The sequence below is a fragment of the Oncorhynchus keta genome, chromosome 24 (genome assembly GCF_023373465.1).
Source record: "Oncorhynchus keta strain PuntledgeMale-10-30-2019 chromosome 24, Oket_V2, whole genome shotgun sequence".
In the NCBI taxonomy this organism is placed as follows: Eukaryota; Metazoa; Chordata; class Actinopteri; order Salmoniformes; family Salmonidae; genus Oncorhynchus; species Oncorhynchus keta.
Genome location: NC_068444.1, coordinates 28,101,199 through 28,118,435, shown reverse-complemented (window position 1 = coordinate 28,118,435; position 17,237 = coordinate 28,101,199). Strand labels below are relative to the sequence as shown.

Sequence of the window (17,237 nt, the reverse complement as noted above, 5' to 3'; positions counted from 1 at the left end):
CATAGGTGGATCCAATCCTCTAAAATACCCTGGATGGATACTTTGTTTTAGGGGTCAGACTTCTGGCTGGGTCTTGGGATCATTAAGGCAAATAGTAAAATTGTCAAATGCACACAAACAGAGGAAATGTAAACTGCAGTGGTATCAAATTATAATGAATGAATCAATAGTTCAATGTTACATTATTCATCCTGAACTATCCATTTCTAACAAATGATATCAATATCAATATTTGACTTGAATCAGACAAGCAAAGCCCAAATAAAAAGCGTGTACATGAAGACTAGTTGCAGTACAAGTAGGCGTCAGCTCCAGTCCTGTGCTGCAACAGAAGGGTTTGGACCTCTCCTTTCTCTGCCCTGGACACATACAGTTGAAGTGGGAAGTTTACATACATCTTAGCCAAATATATTTAAACTCAGTTTTTCACCATTTCTGACATTTAATCCTAGTAAAACTTCCCTGTCTTAGATAAGTTAGAATCACCACTTTATTTTAAGAATGTGAAATGTCAGAATAATAGTAGAGAGAATGATTTATTTCAGCTTTCATCACATTCCCACTGGGTCAGAAGTTTCCATACACTCAATTAGTATTTGGTAGCATTGCCTCTAAATTGTTTAACTTGGGTCAAACGTTTCAGGTAGCCTTCCACAAGCTTCCCACAATAAGTTAGGTGAATTTTAGCCCATTCCTCCTGACAGAGCTGGTGTAACTGAGTCAGGTTTGTAGGCCTCCTTGCTCGCACATGCTTTTTCAGTTCTGCCAAAAAAATGTCTATAGGATTGAGGTCAGGGCTTTGTGATGACCACTCCAATACCTTGACTTTGTTGTCTTGAAGCCATTTTGCCACAACTTTGGAAGTATGCTTGGAGTCATTGTCCATTTGGAAGATCCATTTGCGACCAAGCTTTAACATCCTGACTGATGTCTTGAGATGTTGCTTCAATATATCCTCATGATGCTATCTATTTTGTGAAGTACACCAGTCCCTCCCGCAGCAAAGCACCCCCACAACATGATGCTGCCACCCCTGTGCTTCACGGTTGGGATGGTGTTCTTCAGCTTGCAAGCTTCCCCCTTTTCCTCCAAACATAACAATGGTCATTATGGCTAAACATTTCTATTTCTGTTTTATCAGACCAGAGGACATTTCTCCAGAAAGTACGATCTTTGTCCCCATGTGCAGTTGCAAACCGTAGTCTGGCTTTTTTATGGTGATTTTGGAGCAGTTGCTTCTTCCTTGCTGAGCGGCCTTTCAGGTTATGTCGATATAGGACTTGTTTTACTGTGGATTTAGATACTTTTGTCCCTGTTCCCTCCAGCATCTTCACAAGGTCCTTTGCTGTTGTCTGGGATTGATTTGCACTTTTCGCACCAAAGCACGTTCATCTCTAGGAGACAGAACGCATCTCCTTCCTGAGCGGTAAGATGGCTGCGTGGTCCCATGGTGTTTATACTTGTGTACTATTGTTTGTACGTGTGCATATGGTACCTTCAGGCGTTTGGAAACTGAGTTATAAGTGAAATAATCTGTCTGTAAACAATTATTGGAAAAATTACTTTTGTCGTGCACAAAGTAGATGTCCTAACCGACTTGCCAAAACTATAGTTTGTTAACAAGAAATTTGTTGAGAGGTTGAAAAACAAGTTTCAATGACTCCAACCTAAGTGTATGTAAACTTCCCACTTAAACTGTTCAGATCACTACTGATATCAGGGATGTCCTGATGGGGCTGCAGTTCCATTTTAATGCTGGAGTAAGTGGCGTGAATGTACGCAGACATCTGGAACATAATAAATTGTGTCATAGCAATTCCAAACTGAACAAGTACATACACTGCAAAATTGTCACTTGACAGGGCTGCTGACTGCAGCCATCCTTAAGTCTAGGTATAGTTTGCCCCCTTGTGGATAGTGTAGAACAGACTCCTAAGTAATCAAGCAGTGACTTTACTTGAAGAGTGGAAGAAAGTATGCTTTTTTCAAAGTTTTCAAACAGGGCCAAACATTTTTCAACATGACCAGAGATGTCAGTCTCCCACCTGTGTTTTGTTGTTTACTTTCCTCGGGTGACTATAACAGTGATGAAGGTAAGCATTGCCAAGATGATCCCAGCACAGGCAAGGATAAAGAAAAGGTTATTGGAGGCTGTATGAAAACAAACTCAAAAGCCCCTGCAACTCAATGTTTGTGATGGTATCTGGAAAATAGCAGAGGCATGGCAAAATGTAGATTCTCTCTCATTACAGTGAATCCACTGACCTTCCCACAGACTGACCCACACCCCTGGGTCTGAGGCGTATACTATTGAGTGGTGTGTGTTCCGTTAAACAATGTGGTAGAGAGAAACAAAAAAAAATACCATTTCCATTGGAACATTCTGTAATGTTCAATTCACTCCCCTGAACAATGGAGAATGTGGCCTGTTATTGTCATAGATAAATGTATTCTGTGCAAGAGAGTGTCCTCATGGTTCCCTCTACTTTTTTCGTGGTGGAAGGATGAGCAGTTCATGGTCACTGCAGCTGCTGGAAATGCCAGTTCTACAGAAACCTGCCGACATGTGTCCACAAGGACAAACCCAAACTTCAGCCTTTATTCTGCAAAGAACCTCACCTTATCAGTACAAGAAGCTTGGCAGTGTGGCTTGAAATTCTCTTTCTGGATTTCCTCAAGGCCAATGTGATGATTAGGGTAGCCTCGTGGTTAGAGCGTTGGGCTAGTAATCGAAAGAAAGACAAATTTGTCATTCTGCCCCTGAACAAGGCAGTTAACCCACTGTTCCTGGGCCGTCATTGAAAATAAGAATTTGTTCTTAACTGACTTGCCTAGTTAAATAAAGGTTAAAAATATATATATAAAAAATAGAAAGTAACCACAGAGACTAATCAACACCAACTCACACTCAGCTATGCATAGAAACAGCATGATGAGTACTGGCCTAGACAAGAAAAACAGGCAGGATAAAGTGCTTCACTTTATTAATTAGGCTACAGCAAGCACTTAGACACTCATATGTCTGTCTGTAGTAGATAGCACCAGTGGCAATGATAATGTCCAACAACTCACTCATGTAAGGAGACCACCACAGAACAGTAGACCCCTCAGTAAAGTGCTGGAGTACATACATACTGCATATAGTAGTACCACAGTGGGTGGGCCATTGGATATGTAGGTGTGCTTTATGTATGGCACATTTCAAGGTGTACAGCACAGGGACAATGGTATGGATTGGGTCCAGAGCCCAAAGGATATTTTGCCACATCCTGAATCCAGGTAGGATGAAGTTGCTCCTGGACACAAATCTGGGGTTAGTTTATTCTAGATTCGAGCCTATGGGCAACTTCTTCCTGGATCCTACCCAGGGGCTTGTTCCAGTGGGGTAACAATGGTCTGGGGTGGGGTGATGTCACGTAGATCCTGGTTGACCTCTGGTTTGCAGACTGCTGAAGTGGGCCTCCCTCAGGACACTGTTGATGTGGTCATAGGGGGTGTCGTTGCCATAAAGACTCAACGAGGAAATGGAAGGGTCTTCTGGCAAGGGTCTGAGGAGACCCTGGGATGTGCGGTTCTTTGTGTATGTGCTACCTCCTCCCGTTGCCCTCTCAGGACTACTGATACCACTACTGCTGTCACTGCTGGACGACTGGAGGACAGAACGAGAAGAACAGGTATAACTTACAGAAAATACTTGTTGCCCAAACCATCACAAGTATGTGTGTGTGTTCTGTCACCTCAGAGTCCCAAACTTCTTGGCCCAGCTTGGACACCATGACGTGACCCTCCTGCCCACCTCCTGACCTTTTGGCCTGGGGGTTCAGCTGGTCCCCCTCATTGTCTCCACCACGCCGCCGCTTCCTGTACACAGTGAGAGAGTGAGAGTGGCCAGAGAGTAAAAAGTGAGAGAGTGATTAACTTAGAGTGAAAGAGAGGAAGTCTGTGGTCTGTGTGGCTCAGTCAGAAGATCATGGTGCTTGCAACAAAGGCCATGGGTTTGATTCCCACTGGGCCACCCACACTTCAAATGTATACTGTAAGTCCCTTTGGATAAAAGCGTCTACTAAATGGCATATATTATTAGGACTATTTTGAGAGAGCAGGTGTATGTGTGAGAGAACACCAAGTACCCAAAATAGAGAAATAGGCGATCTCAGGCACAGCCTAGTTACAGGAGCAGACGTGCTCAAATTATCAGCCATGGGTATGACAACTTATTGATCAGTACACACAGGGAAGAAAACCACCAAGTGAGATATTAAACTGATACGGTGAGATGAGTTAGCTGCATTTGTCTCTCTTGTAGGCTAACAGTCACTGAGGTCGATAGTAATTCAATAAGGCGTTATTCTAAGAAAGAAACTCACCTGTTTTCTGTCAACATTTGGGAGACGATTGTCTATGGCTTCTTTTTAGTGAGAAAGACGTTCGTTAAGGCCCCTGCCCTGGACACGTCTGAATGTAAACAACTCCTCTCCCTGGAAGAAAATCTATTATCGTACGCACAACAGCTCTCCCCAAACTTACCGCACAAGCTCAGTCAGGGCATTCTGATCTATCTGAATGCTAACGTTATATTGTTGAATAGCCTCCCTGCCCTGTTAGCAAGGTAACAACTCTTGACTGGTTGAGAATTGATCATTCACTGTCCCAGAATATGGCTGCTAATTATGTCAGTCAACTAGCTTCCCTCTCAGTTAACCTTATGCAATGAATTCTATTTCCAGTCTCTCTCTGCTAGTTGGCTACCGTTCACCGTTGTTAGCTAGCTAACGTATAGCCTACGCTACTTTGCTAACAAGCTTGCATAGAAAACTGGCTAAACTATAACGAAACGAGAGATTCCTTCAAACCGTCAATTTAACTCGAGTGTTGAGTTTGACTGATCTCAAATAAGACTATCATTCCATCTTGGTGAAATGACAGATCCGAAAGAAGTACAGTACCAGGAATCCAAGCTAGCGAGTGAGCTGCTGCTGCTAGGAAAAAGACCCAGCTGATAGTATTTACATGACGTTCGATGACGTTCGATCCACTTGAAGCAGAAATCGACCGAATGCCATCTGCAAAATCTAAAGTACCTTTTGCAAATCACATGTAATACCAAATATATTTTTTAGAACTAACCCTCATTGATCTATCTACCTGGGTCACCGACGAAAAATAATGACTGTGTCATTTTGTGTTGTATGTGTGGTTGCTGGTGGTTGCAAAAGTTGACATTTAGAAGTTACTTTTATTCCTCCAGCAGTTCTAGAATTATAGGGGCCATAGTTCAATTTTTGCGTATCTGAATTATATGATTTCTGCATAGTGCAGCTTTAAAAACAAAAAAGTCAGGAGGCGTTCCCAGCTAGCACATTTGGTTCCTTGGAAGTTGTGGGAACGTATGTTTTTTTGCTTCGCGTTGGTTATGGGAACGACGTCATGCATTTCCTGACTAAAAAATATATAGGTTTTTACCAAACATTCTGAGAACAGAAGTGAACATTTTGTCTGGGACTTATTTCTTTCAGTTGCAGGAACGTTTTACTCTGGTTCCTTGAAAGTTTTCCTTGGAGGTTTTATTAGCGCTCTGAGAACAGGTATTATAGGTTCTTTGGAGATTTATAACTTCCCTAAACAGCCTTTTAATAACACTGCTATCTTATTTTGGGCTAACGCCAAGCATAGATAGGACCAATGGAAATGAATTTCCTTATGCATGAATAATGTAAACACATTTATTGCGACCCTGCATCAATCTTTGTCCACTTAAAAAGGTCATACAAGAAGTGTTGTAGTGCTTCCTATGTTGTTGATGTAAATAATATTTCTTGGTCCGTGGTGTGTAATGAGGAGCAAACCGATACTGCGCTTCACACATTTATGAAATAGCTTATTCCAGTTACTAATAAGCATGCACTCATTAAGAAAAGTACTAAAAACAGTTAAATCCCTGTGGATTGATGAGGAATTGAAAAATTTTATTAGTTGAGAAGTATGATGCAAAATTAAATGACAAATAAGTCTGGCTGCACAACCGATTGGCAAACATATTTCAAATGTAGAAATCCTGTGACTAAACAGAATAAAAAGAAGAAACTACACAAACAAAGAAATTACATAAAGAATGATAGTCAAACAACTTGAGCAACTTAAATGACATTGTTGGAAAAAAGTCAAACTCCGCTCCATCATTCATTGAATCAGATGGCTCATTCATCACAAAACCAACTGATATTACCAACTACTTTAATTTTAAAATTCTCATTGTCAAGATTAGTAAACTTAGGCATGACATGCCAGCAACAAACATTGTCACTACGCATTCCCCTCAGGAGACAGAAAATATTTGGCATTGGTCCTCAGATCCTCAAAAAGTTCAACAGCTGCACCATCGAGAGCATTATCAGGCGGTGTCAGAGGAAGGCCCTAAAAAAATTGCCAAAGACTCCAGCCACCATAGTCATAGACTGTTCTCTCTGCTACTGCATGGCAAGCACCAAGTCTAGGTCCTAAAGGCTTCTTGACAGCTTCTACCCCCCCACCCCCATTTTTATGCTGCTGTTACTCTGTTTATTATCTATGCATAGTCACTTTACCTCTACCTACATGTACATATTACCTCGACTAACCTGTGCCCCTGCACATCGACTCTGTACCGGTACCCAAAATATTTTTCTTAAAACTGCATTATTGGTTAAGGGCTTGTAAGTAAGCATTTCACTGTAACATCTACACCTGTTGTATTCGGTGCATGTTACAAATACAATTTGATTGTCATTTTGAATTCCATAAAGTGAGCATGGAAGAGGTGAAAAAATGGTCCTTGTCGATAGACAATGGCAAGCCATTGGGGACTGACAGCTTTGATAGACAATTACTGAGGATAATAGCAGATGATATTGCCTACTAGAAAGTGTATGCCCCCAGGTCTGGAGTTAAGAAAAAAAAATAGCCCCCTTAACTGGCTCAAATAGCCAACCAAGCAGCCTGTTACCAACCCTTAGTTCTCAGAACGTTATGTTTCAGTTGGCTTTAGTTTCTGTTGTCTGAGCCCCACATATAAGGTGGGTCTTACCTGTGCAGTCTTAGTCCCACTTGTCGCTGTGACATACAAGGCTCTGGAAGATGCTCTAAGGTACAAATATTAAACATCCTTCTCAAACCCTAACCAATGCCATTAGGAGGGAGGTACAGTGTCTAGGCCTTTAGGGCAACTTCATCCTACTCTAACTTCACCTTGCGTCCCACCTGCAGCACCCCCGGAGACACGTCGCACCGCCCTTGTGTCCAGGCGCTGTGACCTGAGTGATCGCTACTGTAAGTACAGCCGACAAGAGCGGAGGTTCCTAGAGGAGAGTCTCCATCCGGGGGATGGGTCCTGGTTCCGGCTCATCACTGTGTACTCCGACTCGGATTGGATCCCCTCGCACACAGAGGAGCCGCTGGACTTCTAGTTTCTATAGCAACCCCTACCGCAGCACGCCCATAAAGGGTCACAGTACCATCTACACATAGACCATCGGTAGGTGGGTCCACAATCTCTCTCTGTCTTTGTCCTCTCTCAAGCCCTATGGCATAATATTGTACAGGGATACAGTATCCCTGCAGTGGCAAGATCCTCTGAAAATAACAGTGAATCAAGATGCCATAAGCTGGCGCACCATGTACAACAAACTAATTAGTGTGTGATTGAGCTGACCACTACTTTTGAGCCACACACAGCAGCTACTGTAAGTGGCCGGATAGGGCATACACTGCCAGTGGATCTCCTAGTTTTACTTTCATTCTGAGCCAGGCACAAACACCACAGAAACAGCATTCAGGGCTACAGTACAAACACCAGAATGTTCCATTGAACCCATTTTACAGAGCTATGTGGGAGAGGATATGCAAGGTTAAACATTGAGTGGTACCATTCAGCTGATTTCACCCATCTATGGGTTATTTCACAGGTTCCTATGGGGAGGGAGAGACAGGCCAGTACGTGGAGTGGCTGAGGGACTACTGCCAGGCCTTCTTTGGGCTGATGGTTAAGCTATTGCCTCCGGTGACCACTGCCGCCATGGTCTGTGCATTCAGGGTCAACTGCAGTTCACGCAACCTACAGATCCACACAGGTGAGAGAAACCACCTCATGGCATACCCAGGGGCATGGGCCAGGGTTCCCCTTTGGGGATGTTTCCAGGTGCTATGGCCCCCAAAGGGTCACTTTGAGTACAAAATATACTGAAATAAATTAACCTTTGTCTTATCCTCACATGGCCTCTCCTATCATTGCTATGCAGAAGACACTCACCTACTCTACTCCTTCCCCCCTTCATACACCCAGGTGGCAACACACATCTCTGTGTGCCTGGCAGACATCTCAGCTTGGATGTCAGCCCACAACCTTAAGCTCAACCTCAACAAAATGGAGCTGCTCTTCCTCCCGGGAAAGGCCTGCCCACTCCAAGACCTTTCCACCACGGTTGATAACTCCACATAGCGATGGGGAAACAAAGCTTCCTGAAGCATTGAGGTTTTCCAGCCAAGTGTGTCGAAAAGGTTCATTACTCAAGGCTTTAATCAGTCAACACATTGTACACTAGTGGAACCTGCTGGTCAAAAGAATTTAGAGTAGCCAAATTATTATAGATAACTTACCACCACGTAGCGTGTGCGCATCATAGACTTTTTGTCTTCTACCAAACCAATACCAATCCAATGGTTGTTAGACTAAACAAAGCTCCGGATGTCATTGATCACGTGCTTCCGATAAAGTGATACAGGCATCGGAACACCACTTCTAAGTACACTGCTTTGCGTGCCTTGGAGCTCCGGCATAAGAGGTAACATAGCTAAATCCATGGTGTCCCCCTTCCAGAGTGCAAAGAAACTTGGCATGACCCTGGACAACATCCTTTCGTTCTCAGCAAACATCAAAGCAGTGAGTCGCTCTTGCTGGTTAATGCGCTACAACAGGTGTATTCAACTCTTACCTTACAAGGTCCTGCTCGTTTTCTTTTCTACCTGATACTAAATTGCACCCACCTGGTGTCCCAGGTAAAAATAAGTCCCTGATTAGGTGGGAACATCAAAACCCTGCAGCTTATCCAGAATGCCACAGCCTGCCTGGTGTTCAACCTTCTTAAGTTCTCTCATGTCACTCCACTTCTTCGAGGTGGCGCAATTACAGATCCTGGAGCATTGGCAGGTTTTTCACTTTGTCAGCTTTTGGATTTGAACTGGTGACCATTTGGTTACTGGCCCAATGCTCTAACCGCTAGGCTACCTGCTGCTTCCACTTTTGTGTCTATTCCTACCTTTGCCTCCAGACAGTCACCCATGAGATAGGGCAAATCTTTGGGGTGAAGCAATGCCAGTGGCTGCAGTGTGTCATGCAGGGCTCCAACCACCTGGAGGAGTCAGACACCCAGCCCATGGACCCCTGCCCGCTCTGCCTCCGCAAGGTAAGCACATAATTTGCAGAAACTTTGATACACTACTATATTCTGTAGCCTGGTTGCAAGTCTATTTCCCAAGGTACAGTATAATGGGCTGACTTGTCTCTCTCAGGCCTTGCTGCGATGGATAGAGGAGGGAGCAGCTAGCCATGGACACCTCACTGTCTCCCAGTCTGACTCTGAGCCACATTGTCCCAAACCCACAATGGCCTTCCAGACAGTGGCAGATTTACCTCTAGATTCTAGAACGGTCACACTGCGGAAATAGATATGACTGATGAATGTACACAAGGATGAGATGAAGATCCTAGAATGTACATTTCTATTCAAAGTACTTTACTGACTTTACACACACCTCAAACCAACTAGGAGTTGTAGATATTCATTTACAAATATTGAAAGCATTTAATGAGACAACTAAATATGTGCAACATGAAAATGCTGTCCCATTTACATTGTCATGTATTGACCGTCGCTAACTATACCCAGAGATGGGCTATCCAAAGTTAAACCAATTTCACTATTGTCGCATACCAACCGGCTGAAGCTAATTGGCTAAATCATTTAGCTAACTTTTCCCACCTGTGAACACACACAAGAGGCATCCACGTCAAATCATGTCCCAGGTTTTAATTCAGTCATGGCTGCTATCATTTCTTAATTAGCCAAATCTAAAACGAGGCCAACTCAGGAAGAGCAGTCACCCTTTAAAGTTTGTTCACTCAACAAACTCGAAGTGAGTTCAATTTAAAAAAAACTTTTGATTAAAATGTCAAATTCATGTTTGCCTTTGGAAGGCAGCACTGTATGCCCAAACTCCCAATCCTGTTGCAGCTGGTTGCCTTACAGTTGTACATTGATTCAACAAATTCTCCTTGAAGTGAGCTGAATTTGAACAAGCTTGTTGATGAGTAAAATTATAAATTTATGTTTGCTCAACCACTCAACCATGCCCATCATTATCACATTTCCCAGCATGCTCTAGTGCAGGTTGAATTTCAGAATTGCTTGTTTCAATACCTGTTTTTGCATGTTTGTTGATTAATCTTATGACACACAAACATAACATTTCTAAACTAATTCAATCTGTTATTGGTTGGACTTTTTGACCCATCACTGAGGTGGCTGTTCCAGTTTATGATTTAGGTTGTCTCACTAAACAATCTTACTAATGCTGGCATTCATTCTGAACGCAGGTTGCAGGTGATTAAAAGTTCCAGTTGTTGGCTATCCTTTGCAAGTCAGCATAATGTGAATTGCAGATGTAGCCTGTAAACCAGGAGTTTCAAACCACTGCTTTAGTGTGTAATTAGGCCCTCAAAGAAAGGTGTTGTGGTTCATGTATTCTCATATTTCCTAGTGTAAAATTAAACTATGCGAATAGGAAAGAATACATTCTCAAGTTGAATTGTATCCTGAACAAAAATATAAACTCAACATGGAACGATTTCAAATGTTTTATTGAGTTACAGTTCATATAAGGAAATCAGTCAATTTTAATAAATGAATTAGGCCCTATTCTATGGATTTCACATGACTGGGAATACCGATATGCATCTGTTGGTCACAGATACCTTTAAAGAAATGGGGTGCTTGGATCAGAAAACCAGTCATTCATTATCTGGTGTGACCACCATTTGTCTCATGCAGCGTGACAGATCTCCTTCGCATATAATTGATCAGGCTCTTGATTGTGGCCTGTGGAATGTTGTCCCACTCCTCTTCAATGGCTGTGCAAAGTTATATTTGATATTGTCTAGAACTGGAACACGCTGTCGTACACGTCAATCCAGAGCATCCCAAACCTGTTCAATGGGTGACATGTCTGGTGAGTATGCAGGCCATGAAAGAACTGGGACATTTTCAGCTTCCAGGAATTGTACACAGATCCTTGCGACATGGGGCTGTGCATTATCATGCTGAAACATGAGGTGATGACGGCAGATTAATTGCACGACAATGGGCCTCAGGATCTCGTCACGGTATCTCTGTGCATTCAAATTGCCATCAATAAAATGCAATTGTGTTTGTTTTCTGTAGCTTGTGCCTGCCCATACCATAACCCCACCACAACCATGGAGCACTCTGTTTACAACGTTGACATCAGAAAACTGCTCGCCCACACAACGCCATAAACATGGTCTGCGGTTGTGAGGCCGGTTGGACGTACTGCCAAATTCTCTAAAACAATGTTGGAGGTGGCTTATGGTGGAGAAATAACATGACATTCATGAAACATGGGCTTTACACTTTACATGTTGCGTTTATATTTTTGTTCAGCGTATGTTCACTCAACCTAAAATTAAAAGTTGAGTGAGCATACAATTCAACTTGAGAATGTATGTTTGTTCAGCATTACTCCCAAATGAGATACAATTGTAAGTTGAATCAACTTTAATGTTATTTTGGGGAGGAAACTCAAAATCCTATTGCAGCTAGTTGCCTTACAATTGACCTTTGAAATCAAGTGTGAGCGTAATAAGGTTTCCCAGCTGACTTCATAAATCTAATAACTGGCCTCTACATATTGTTTGTATATCCTCTCTAACAGTACCATGAGTTAAAACACAGTGTTTTGATATTCAGGGAAGCAATAATAACATTGTTGTCTCAGTTTACAACAAGGTTTGTAGTGCTAATTTCACCCCTTACATCCAGGATGTTTAGTATGCCCTTTCCTTTGTTCAGTGTGAGTGACTGGAGATATGAAACCTCTCCAGACTCCCGAAACCAGATCTGAAATCACACGATAGAGATTCCTTATCCGTCCATGGCATTCTTTATTCACATATTTGTCTGATTTGTCTCAATCAGCACTAGCTTAGCCAAGACTTCAGTTCAGACTCTTATGGGGTTTCCTTCTGAGCTGTGTGATGTCTTTTCAAGTAGAGATTGTCATCAGTTGGCCTTTTTCAGTAATGATTTCCTGTTTCTGGTCCAAATCAAGGTCAACTTCTAGGAAGTCCTGAAGACTATCTCTGTCCTGGGCCTCCTTCCCCTCTCGCTGAGGTACAGGGTTCCCTGGTTCTGGGCAATTTTGAGGCCCCCTCTTGCTGCAGCAGGGCAAGCCTCTCTTGGCTGGTCGTACCAGTCCCAGGAACACAGCTCCCAAACCCATACCCACCGCACAGGAGTAGAAAGCTGAGCCGTAGTTCTGAGTCAGGTCCACCAGAACACCTGAGAGAATAACAATTTTAAAAGTTAAACGAATTCATAAAAATTATGCACAAATTAATCAAGTTATTTCATTTGATGATAATGAAAATAAAACCAATGGTAAATCTATCATTAGTGAGAGAGAGAGAAAAAGAGACATGCCATGACAGAGAGCTGTGAATAAATATGAGACCAGAATGCATCTCTTACCTCCTAGAGGTGGTCCGGCCAGCCCAGCGAAGCTCTGTATAAACACATAGACTCCTGCGGCCGACGCCATCCTCTCTATGCCCACCACATCTTTCTCTGCCAGCATGGGTATATGCGTTGAGGACACAGTGCCCATGAAAAAACCATAGAACCCACAACATATCGCCAGGCCCCAGAACTCCCACACCAGGGTAAAGGCCACCAGCACCAGGCACAGCAGGATTACACATCCTAGCAGCACCAAGGGCTTCCTGCCTCTAAACAGTTTCCTGCCTAGCACCCAACCAATGGAGAGGCGACCAAAGATCTCTGCAACCGCCATGGCGGAGAGCATGTAGGTTGCACGGTCACGCTCCACGCCACGGCTCACGCTCAGCTCAATGATGTAGAGCTGAGGGGCAAAGAAACCCAATGTGGCGAAGAGGCCAAAGAGAGCATAGCAAATGAAGCTGCCTTCTCTCAGCACGGAGAAGTCAAGGAGTTTGGGCTTTTGGGCGGATACTGTCCATGTCTGCTCCTCGTCCTTCTCCATCTCCTTCTTGCTTCCTAAGCACAGCTGTGAAGACGCCTCCTTCTCTCTTCTCTCTTTTCCCTCCTTTTCTCCCTTCTCCTCTTTCCCATTCAGAGGAATATCCATCCCTGCCTTGCTACCATCATCCAGGACCTGGTGATGGAGGGACTGGACCCCAGAGTCCTCAGACTCAGAGCTCAGGGAGTAACAATGAGTCAGCTTGTTCTCCTGAGAGTAGGAACTCTGCGGTGTGTAATAGCTATCCTTAGCATATGAAATGTCCTTAGTGTACAGTCTCTCCTTAGTGTAGGACTCCTCCTGTGTGTTCAGAGCCTTCAGCTCTTGGTCAGCCAGTCCACCTGTCTCTGTCTCAGTGGCTGGTCCAGGTCTGATGAAGATTGGTCTTAGCAAAACTCCACAGATGATGATGATGCCCTGCAGAGCTCCGATCACCACCAGAGTGTAACGCCAGCCGATACAGTCCCTCAGAGCAGAGAATGCTGAGGAGCAGATGGGGGAGAACAAAGAGGAGAGTGTTTGAAATACAAGACTATAGTGGTCAGGGTTTGCAATCCAACCTCAAATTAAATGCAGGTTAATTTTAAAAGAAAAAGCAATTGAGAAAAGTGAGATTAAGGTAATGGGAAGGTTGGTAAACTGAAACATTGTATTTTTTAAAGAGAAACTTTGCTAGTAAGCATAGGCTTTTAGTCCCACTGTGACCTCTTACCTGGGGCGAGGGCGAACACAGAGAAGGACTCTCCCGTGGAGGCGACAGCTGTGACCAGGGAACGTCGCTGGGAGAAGTACTGAGACAGTAGGGTGACGGTGGGCAGGAAGGTCAGACAGTACCCCAGGCCTGTGGAGGGGAGAGGACAAACATGCACACCCACTAGTGACAACACTGGTGCCGCTGTGACAGTTATGATGGTCAATATCCTGTGTGTATTTGTTTGTCTTACCTGCAACGAGTCCAATGGTGATGTACATCTCGTTGATGGAGCTGGTGAAGCCACTGGCGATGGTTCCTATGGAGATGAGGAGTCCACCAATCATAACAACTGGCCGGAACCCAAATCGATTGGTCATTATAGAAGCAAGAGGAGCTGTGAGGAGAGAGGGGATAGGTATCTCTTGTTAGCACTAAGATATGACACACTATAGAGCATCTGACCTTTTTCAGTTAATATCACCCTAATAAAATATTATGAGATCAAGCAGTCTGGCACAGTAACACAAGCCTTCACACTCAGCAGCTCTTCAGAACCAGAATTTCTTAAACTATGGGTCTGGACCCATAGTGGGCCCTGGGCATGTGAGAGGTGGGTCACAAGTTATGAGAATACATCTATAATCAGGCACTATGTCTTCTTAATTTGGAGAGCCATTTGGCTCACAAGAGGACAGTCAATTTCTCATTTGGGTCTTGATCTGAAAAAGCTTAAGAACCCCTGCCTTAGACCCTCTCATCCCCCATCCCCAGTCTCACCAGTGAAACTCATAGTGAAGACGCAGATGGAGATGATCCAAGAGACTCGGCTGTTGCTCTCCCCAAACTCCCCCATCAGGTCCTGGAGGAAGATACCCAAGCTCTTGATGACTCCGTAGGTGAACACTTCCACCAGGAAGAAGGAGACCGCCACCACCCAGCCCCAGCCACCATCTGGAGGCACCGTGTAGATGTTAGGCCCCATGTAGCGCTTCACTCTGGACCCCCACACTGTCATAGTTGGAGCAGAAGATGCTGTAGGGAAGGGGGCAATAGAGAACTTTTAGAAAAGGTAACAAGTAAACAACGCTTGTGATTGGGAAGAAAATAAATACATAGTTAATAATGTCAATGTTATTGGTATGGTATAAGGTTAATATATTAACATTGTGTGTGTGTGTGTGTGTGTGTGTGTGTGTGTGTGTGTGTGTGTGTGTGTGTGTGTGTGTGTGTGTGTGTGTGTATAAGGCTAGGATTAGCTGATTTATGAAGAGCACTTTTTTTTTTGCAGTTTACATGTGATTTTCTGAGTCAGTCCCTCCCAACTGTAACGAACCCTCTGGTAAATGTGGGTGTGTGTGAACGCGCATTGTTGGCGTGAACGTGGACGTTCTTCGAGTCTGCAGTAACTCTGCAAGCAAGACGTCACTATAAAGCGGTAATACAATCACTGTTACCTGTGGATTACATGGCAAATTTTCAATAAAACGTATCCTTTATCAATGTCATATGTTAGGTACATAGTTGCAGCTTGCAAACTATATTCGTTTTAGGTAATGTTATGATGAAAGTTGTTGCTGCTTACATCCGGAACAATGTAGCTTTTCAGGACACGTTGCTTGCTATATCAACGCAACTGTTACTTTGTATCAAGGATCCTAATCGGTCCTGCAGCGTAATTAGCACATCTTCAATTACGCAACAATAACCACAATTCACACACACATAAACCTGTTTCACTCACTGACTTTTTATTGTCGTTCCACATATCCAGTTTGCCTTTTCTCAACGAATGAATGAGCAATGCCATCCCTTGATGTCATTGGTGAATAGCCTATGGCATTGGTAACTCCATTCCAACGGTCATTACCTATGCTGCACTTGTCTTCTCTGACTTGTCTGTCTTATAACCAAAAGTGTGTGTATAGATCTGTGGGTCGACCCACACCAATGTTTAATGTGCCAACATGTTATCTCATTCAGCCAGATGTGGCCAAAGGAAAGACAAACAGCAGATAAAGATAGGCCCTCTATAGACTTGACTTCGCCTAAAGTACAACACCAATACTACTTTACTTGTCTTATCCCATGGCATCATGTTCTCTTACATTCTAGGGCCTTCTAGATATTGTGTATCTAACCGATTTGGCTATAAGCTGTAAGCTATAAGCTGCCCAAGTATTTTAATCAGTAATTAATGTTAGACCACAATTAAAATGATTATAACTAGGCTGCTACAGAGGTGATTATTGGGCCTCTTGAAAAACCTGTATTTACAGTAGGAAAATGGGGGAGGGTCATGCTTTTTCAATTTCAGTCAAGGGGAGGGGTTAGTATTATTTAAATCTAGTCCAGGGGAAGGAAGGGTCATGTCATTAATTACATTTCAATATTTCTGAGTGTTTTATAATGAGTTGATTATTAGGCTACATATAGATGTGTGCCGGATGCCGCCCCTCATCTCTGATTCTCTACTGGGCGCTCAATATCATATTATTTTTAGATTTTAAAAAATTCCACCTTTATTTAACCAGGTAGGCCAGTTGAGAACAAGTTCTCATTTACAACTGCGAACTGGCTATTTAGTGTGGTCTCAAATCAAATGATGTATAGGCTATAGGCTAGGAAGTGCATGCTCGAAGATGCACAGAACAAAGTTTAATTATTAAGATAGCTGCTGGGATGGTGTAAATAAAACAAGGCTGCATTACACACATCAATGGATATTCAAACCCTGAGTGCTGCTTAACCAATACCTGCACTGTGTAATGCTACGTGGCAGTTTACGAGGAGAGTCAAAGGTTTCTTCTAAAATAATTTTTGATTAGGTCTAGTCCAAAAAATGTGCAGGGATAATCAACTAGATTCAACTGCGGACCGATTTTTTTTTTTTTTTCTTGAGAGGATGGTCGGGGCCAGAACATAATTATATATCATTTGTAGACTGCAAATTGACTGCAAGAAGCCAACACATATATACAGTTGAAGTTGGAAGTTTACATACACTTAGGTTGGAGTCATTAAAACTCGTTTTTCAACCACTCCACAAATTTCTTGTAAACAAACTATAGTTTTGGCAAGTCAGTTAGGACATCTACTTTGTGCATGACACAAGTCATTTTTCCAACAATTGTTTACAGACAGATTATTTCACTTATAAATCACTTTATCACAATTCCAGTGGGTCAGAACTTTACAATTACTAAGTTGACCGTGCCTT

General features: G+C 43.1%; 3 protein-coding genes and 1 pseudogene across 5 annotated transcripts in view; 2 read left to right on the top strand and 2 right to left on the bottom strand.

Moving 5' to 3' along the window:
• Positions 1–2,967: 2,967 nt before the first annotated feature.
• Positions 2,968–5,146, bottom strand: LOC118402923 (protein FAM104A-like). Of its 2 annotated transcripts, none has more exons than XM_035801294.1 (4): positions 5,128–5,146; positions 4,368–4,478; positions 3,738–3,861; positions 2,968–3,649 (listed from the first exon to the last, which is right to left on the bottom strand). In XM_035801294.1, exons 2-4 carry the CDS (start codon positions 4,382–4,384, stop codon positions 3,413–3,415), a joined length of 378 nt encoding a protein of 125 aa, XP_035657187.1. In that variant the 5' UTR covers positions 4,385–4,478; positions 5,128–5,146; the 3' UTR covers positions 2,968–3,412. The 2 variants fall into 2 exon arrangements, with proteins under 2 accessions (XP_035657187.1, XP_035657186.1); XM_035801293.2 differs by lacking the exon at positions 5,128–5,146 and adding an exon at positions 4,947–5,083.
• A 1,641-nt stretch (positions 5,147–6,787) lies between these two features.
• On the top strand, positions 6,788–10,685 carry LOC118357712 (archaemetzincin-2-like; annotated as a pseudogene).
• A 190-nt stretch (positions 10,686–10,875) lies between these two features.
• Positions 10,876–17,237, bottom strand: part of LOC118402910 (monocarboxylate transporter 7-like) — an 11,620-nt gene continuing 5,258 nt past the window's right edge. For both annotated transcript variants that reach the window (XM_035801277.2, XM_052478049.1), the window contains exons 2-6: positions 14,798–15,052; positions 14,271–14,414; positions 14,039–14,167; positions 12,798–13,808; positions 10,876–12,608 (exon numbers count right to left, since the gene is read on the bottom strand). In XM_035801277.2, coding sequence (XP_035657170.1) covers positions 12,313–12,608; positions 12,798–13,808; positions 14,039–14,167; positions 14,271–14,414; positions 14,798–15,035 — 1,818 coding nt within the window. In that variant the 5' untranslated portion in view covers positions 15,036–15,052 and the 3' untranslated portion in view covers positions 10,876–12,312. The remainder of the gene's footprint in view (positions 12,609–12,797; positions 13,809–14,038; positions 14,168–14,270; positions 14,415–14,797; positions 15,053–17,237) is intronic.
• Positions 15,319–17,237, top strand: part of LOC118402911 (arylsulfatase G-like) — a 17,987-nt gene continuing 16,068 nt past the window's right edge. Inside the window, exon 1 of the mRNA XM_035801278.2 lies at positions 15,319–15,455. The gene's annotated coding sequence lies outside the window, so the exon portion shown is untranslated. The remainder of the gene's footprint in view (positions 15,456–17,237) is intronic.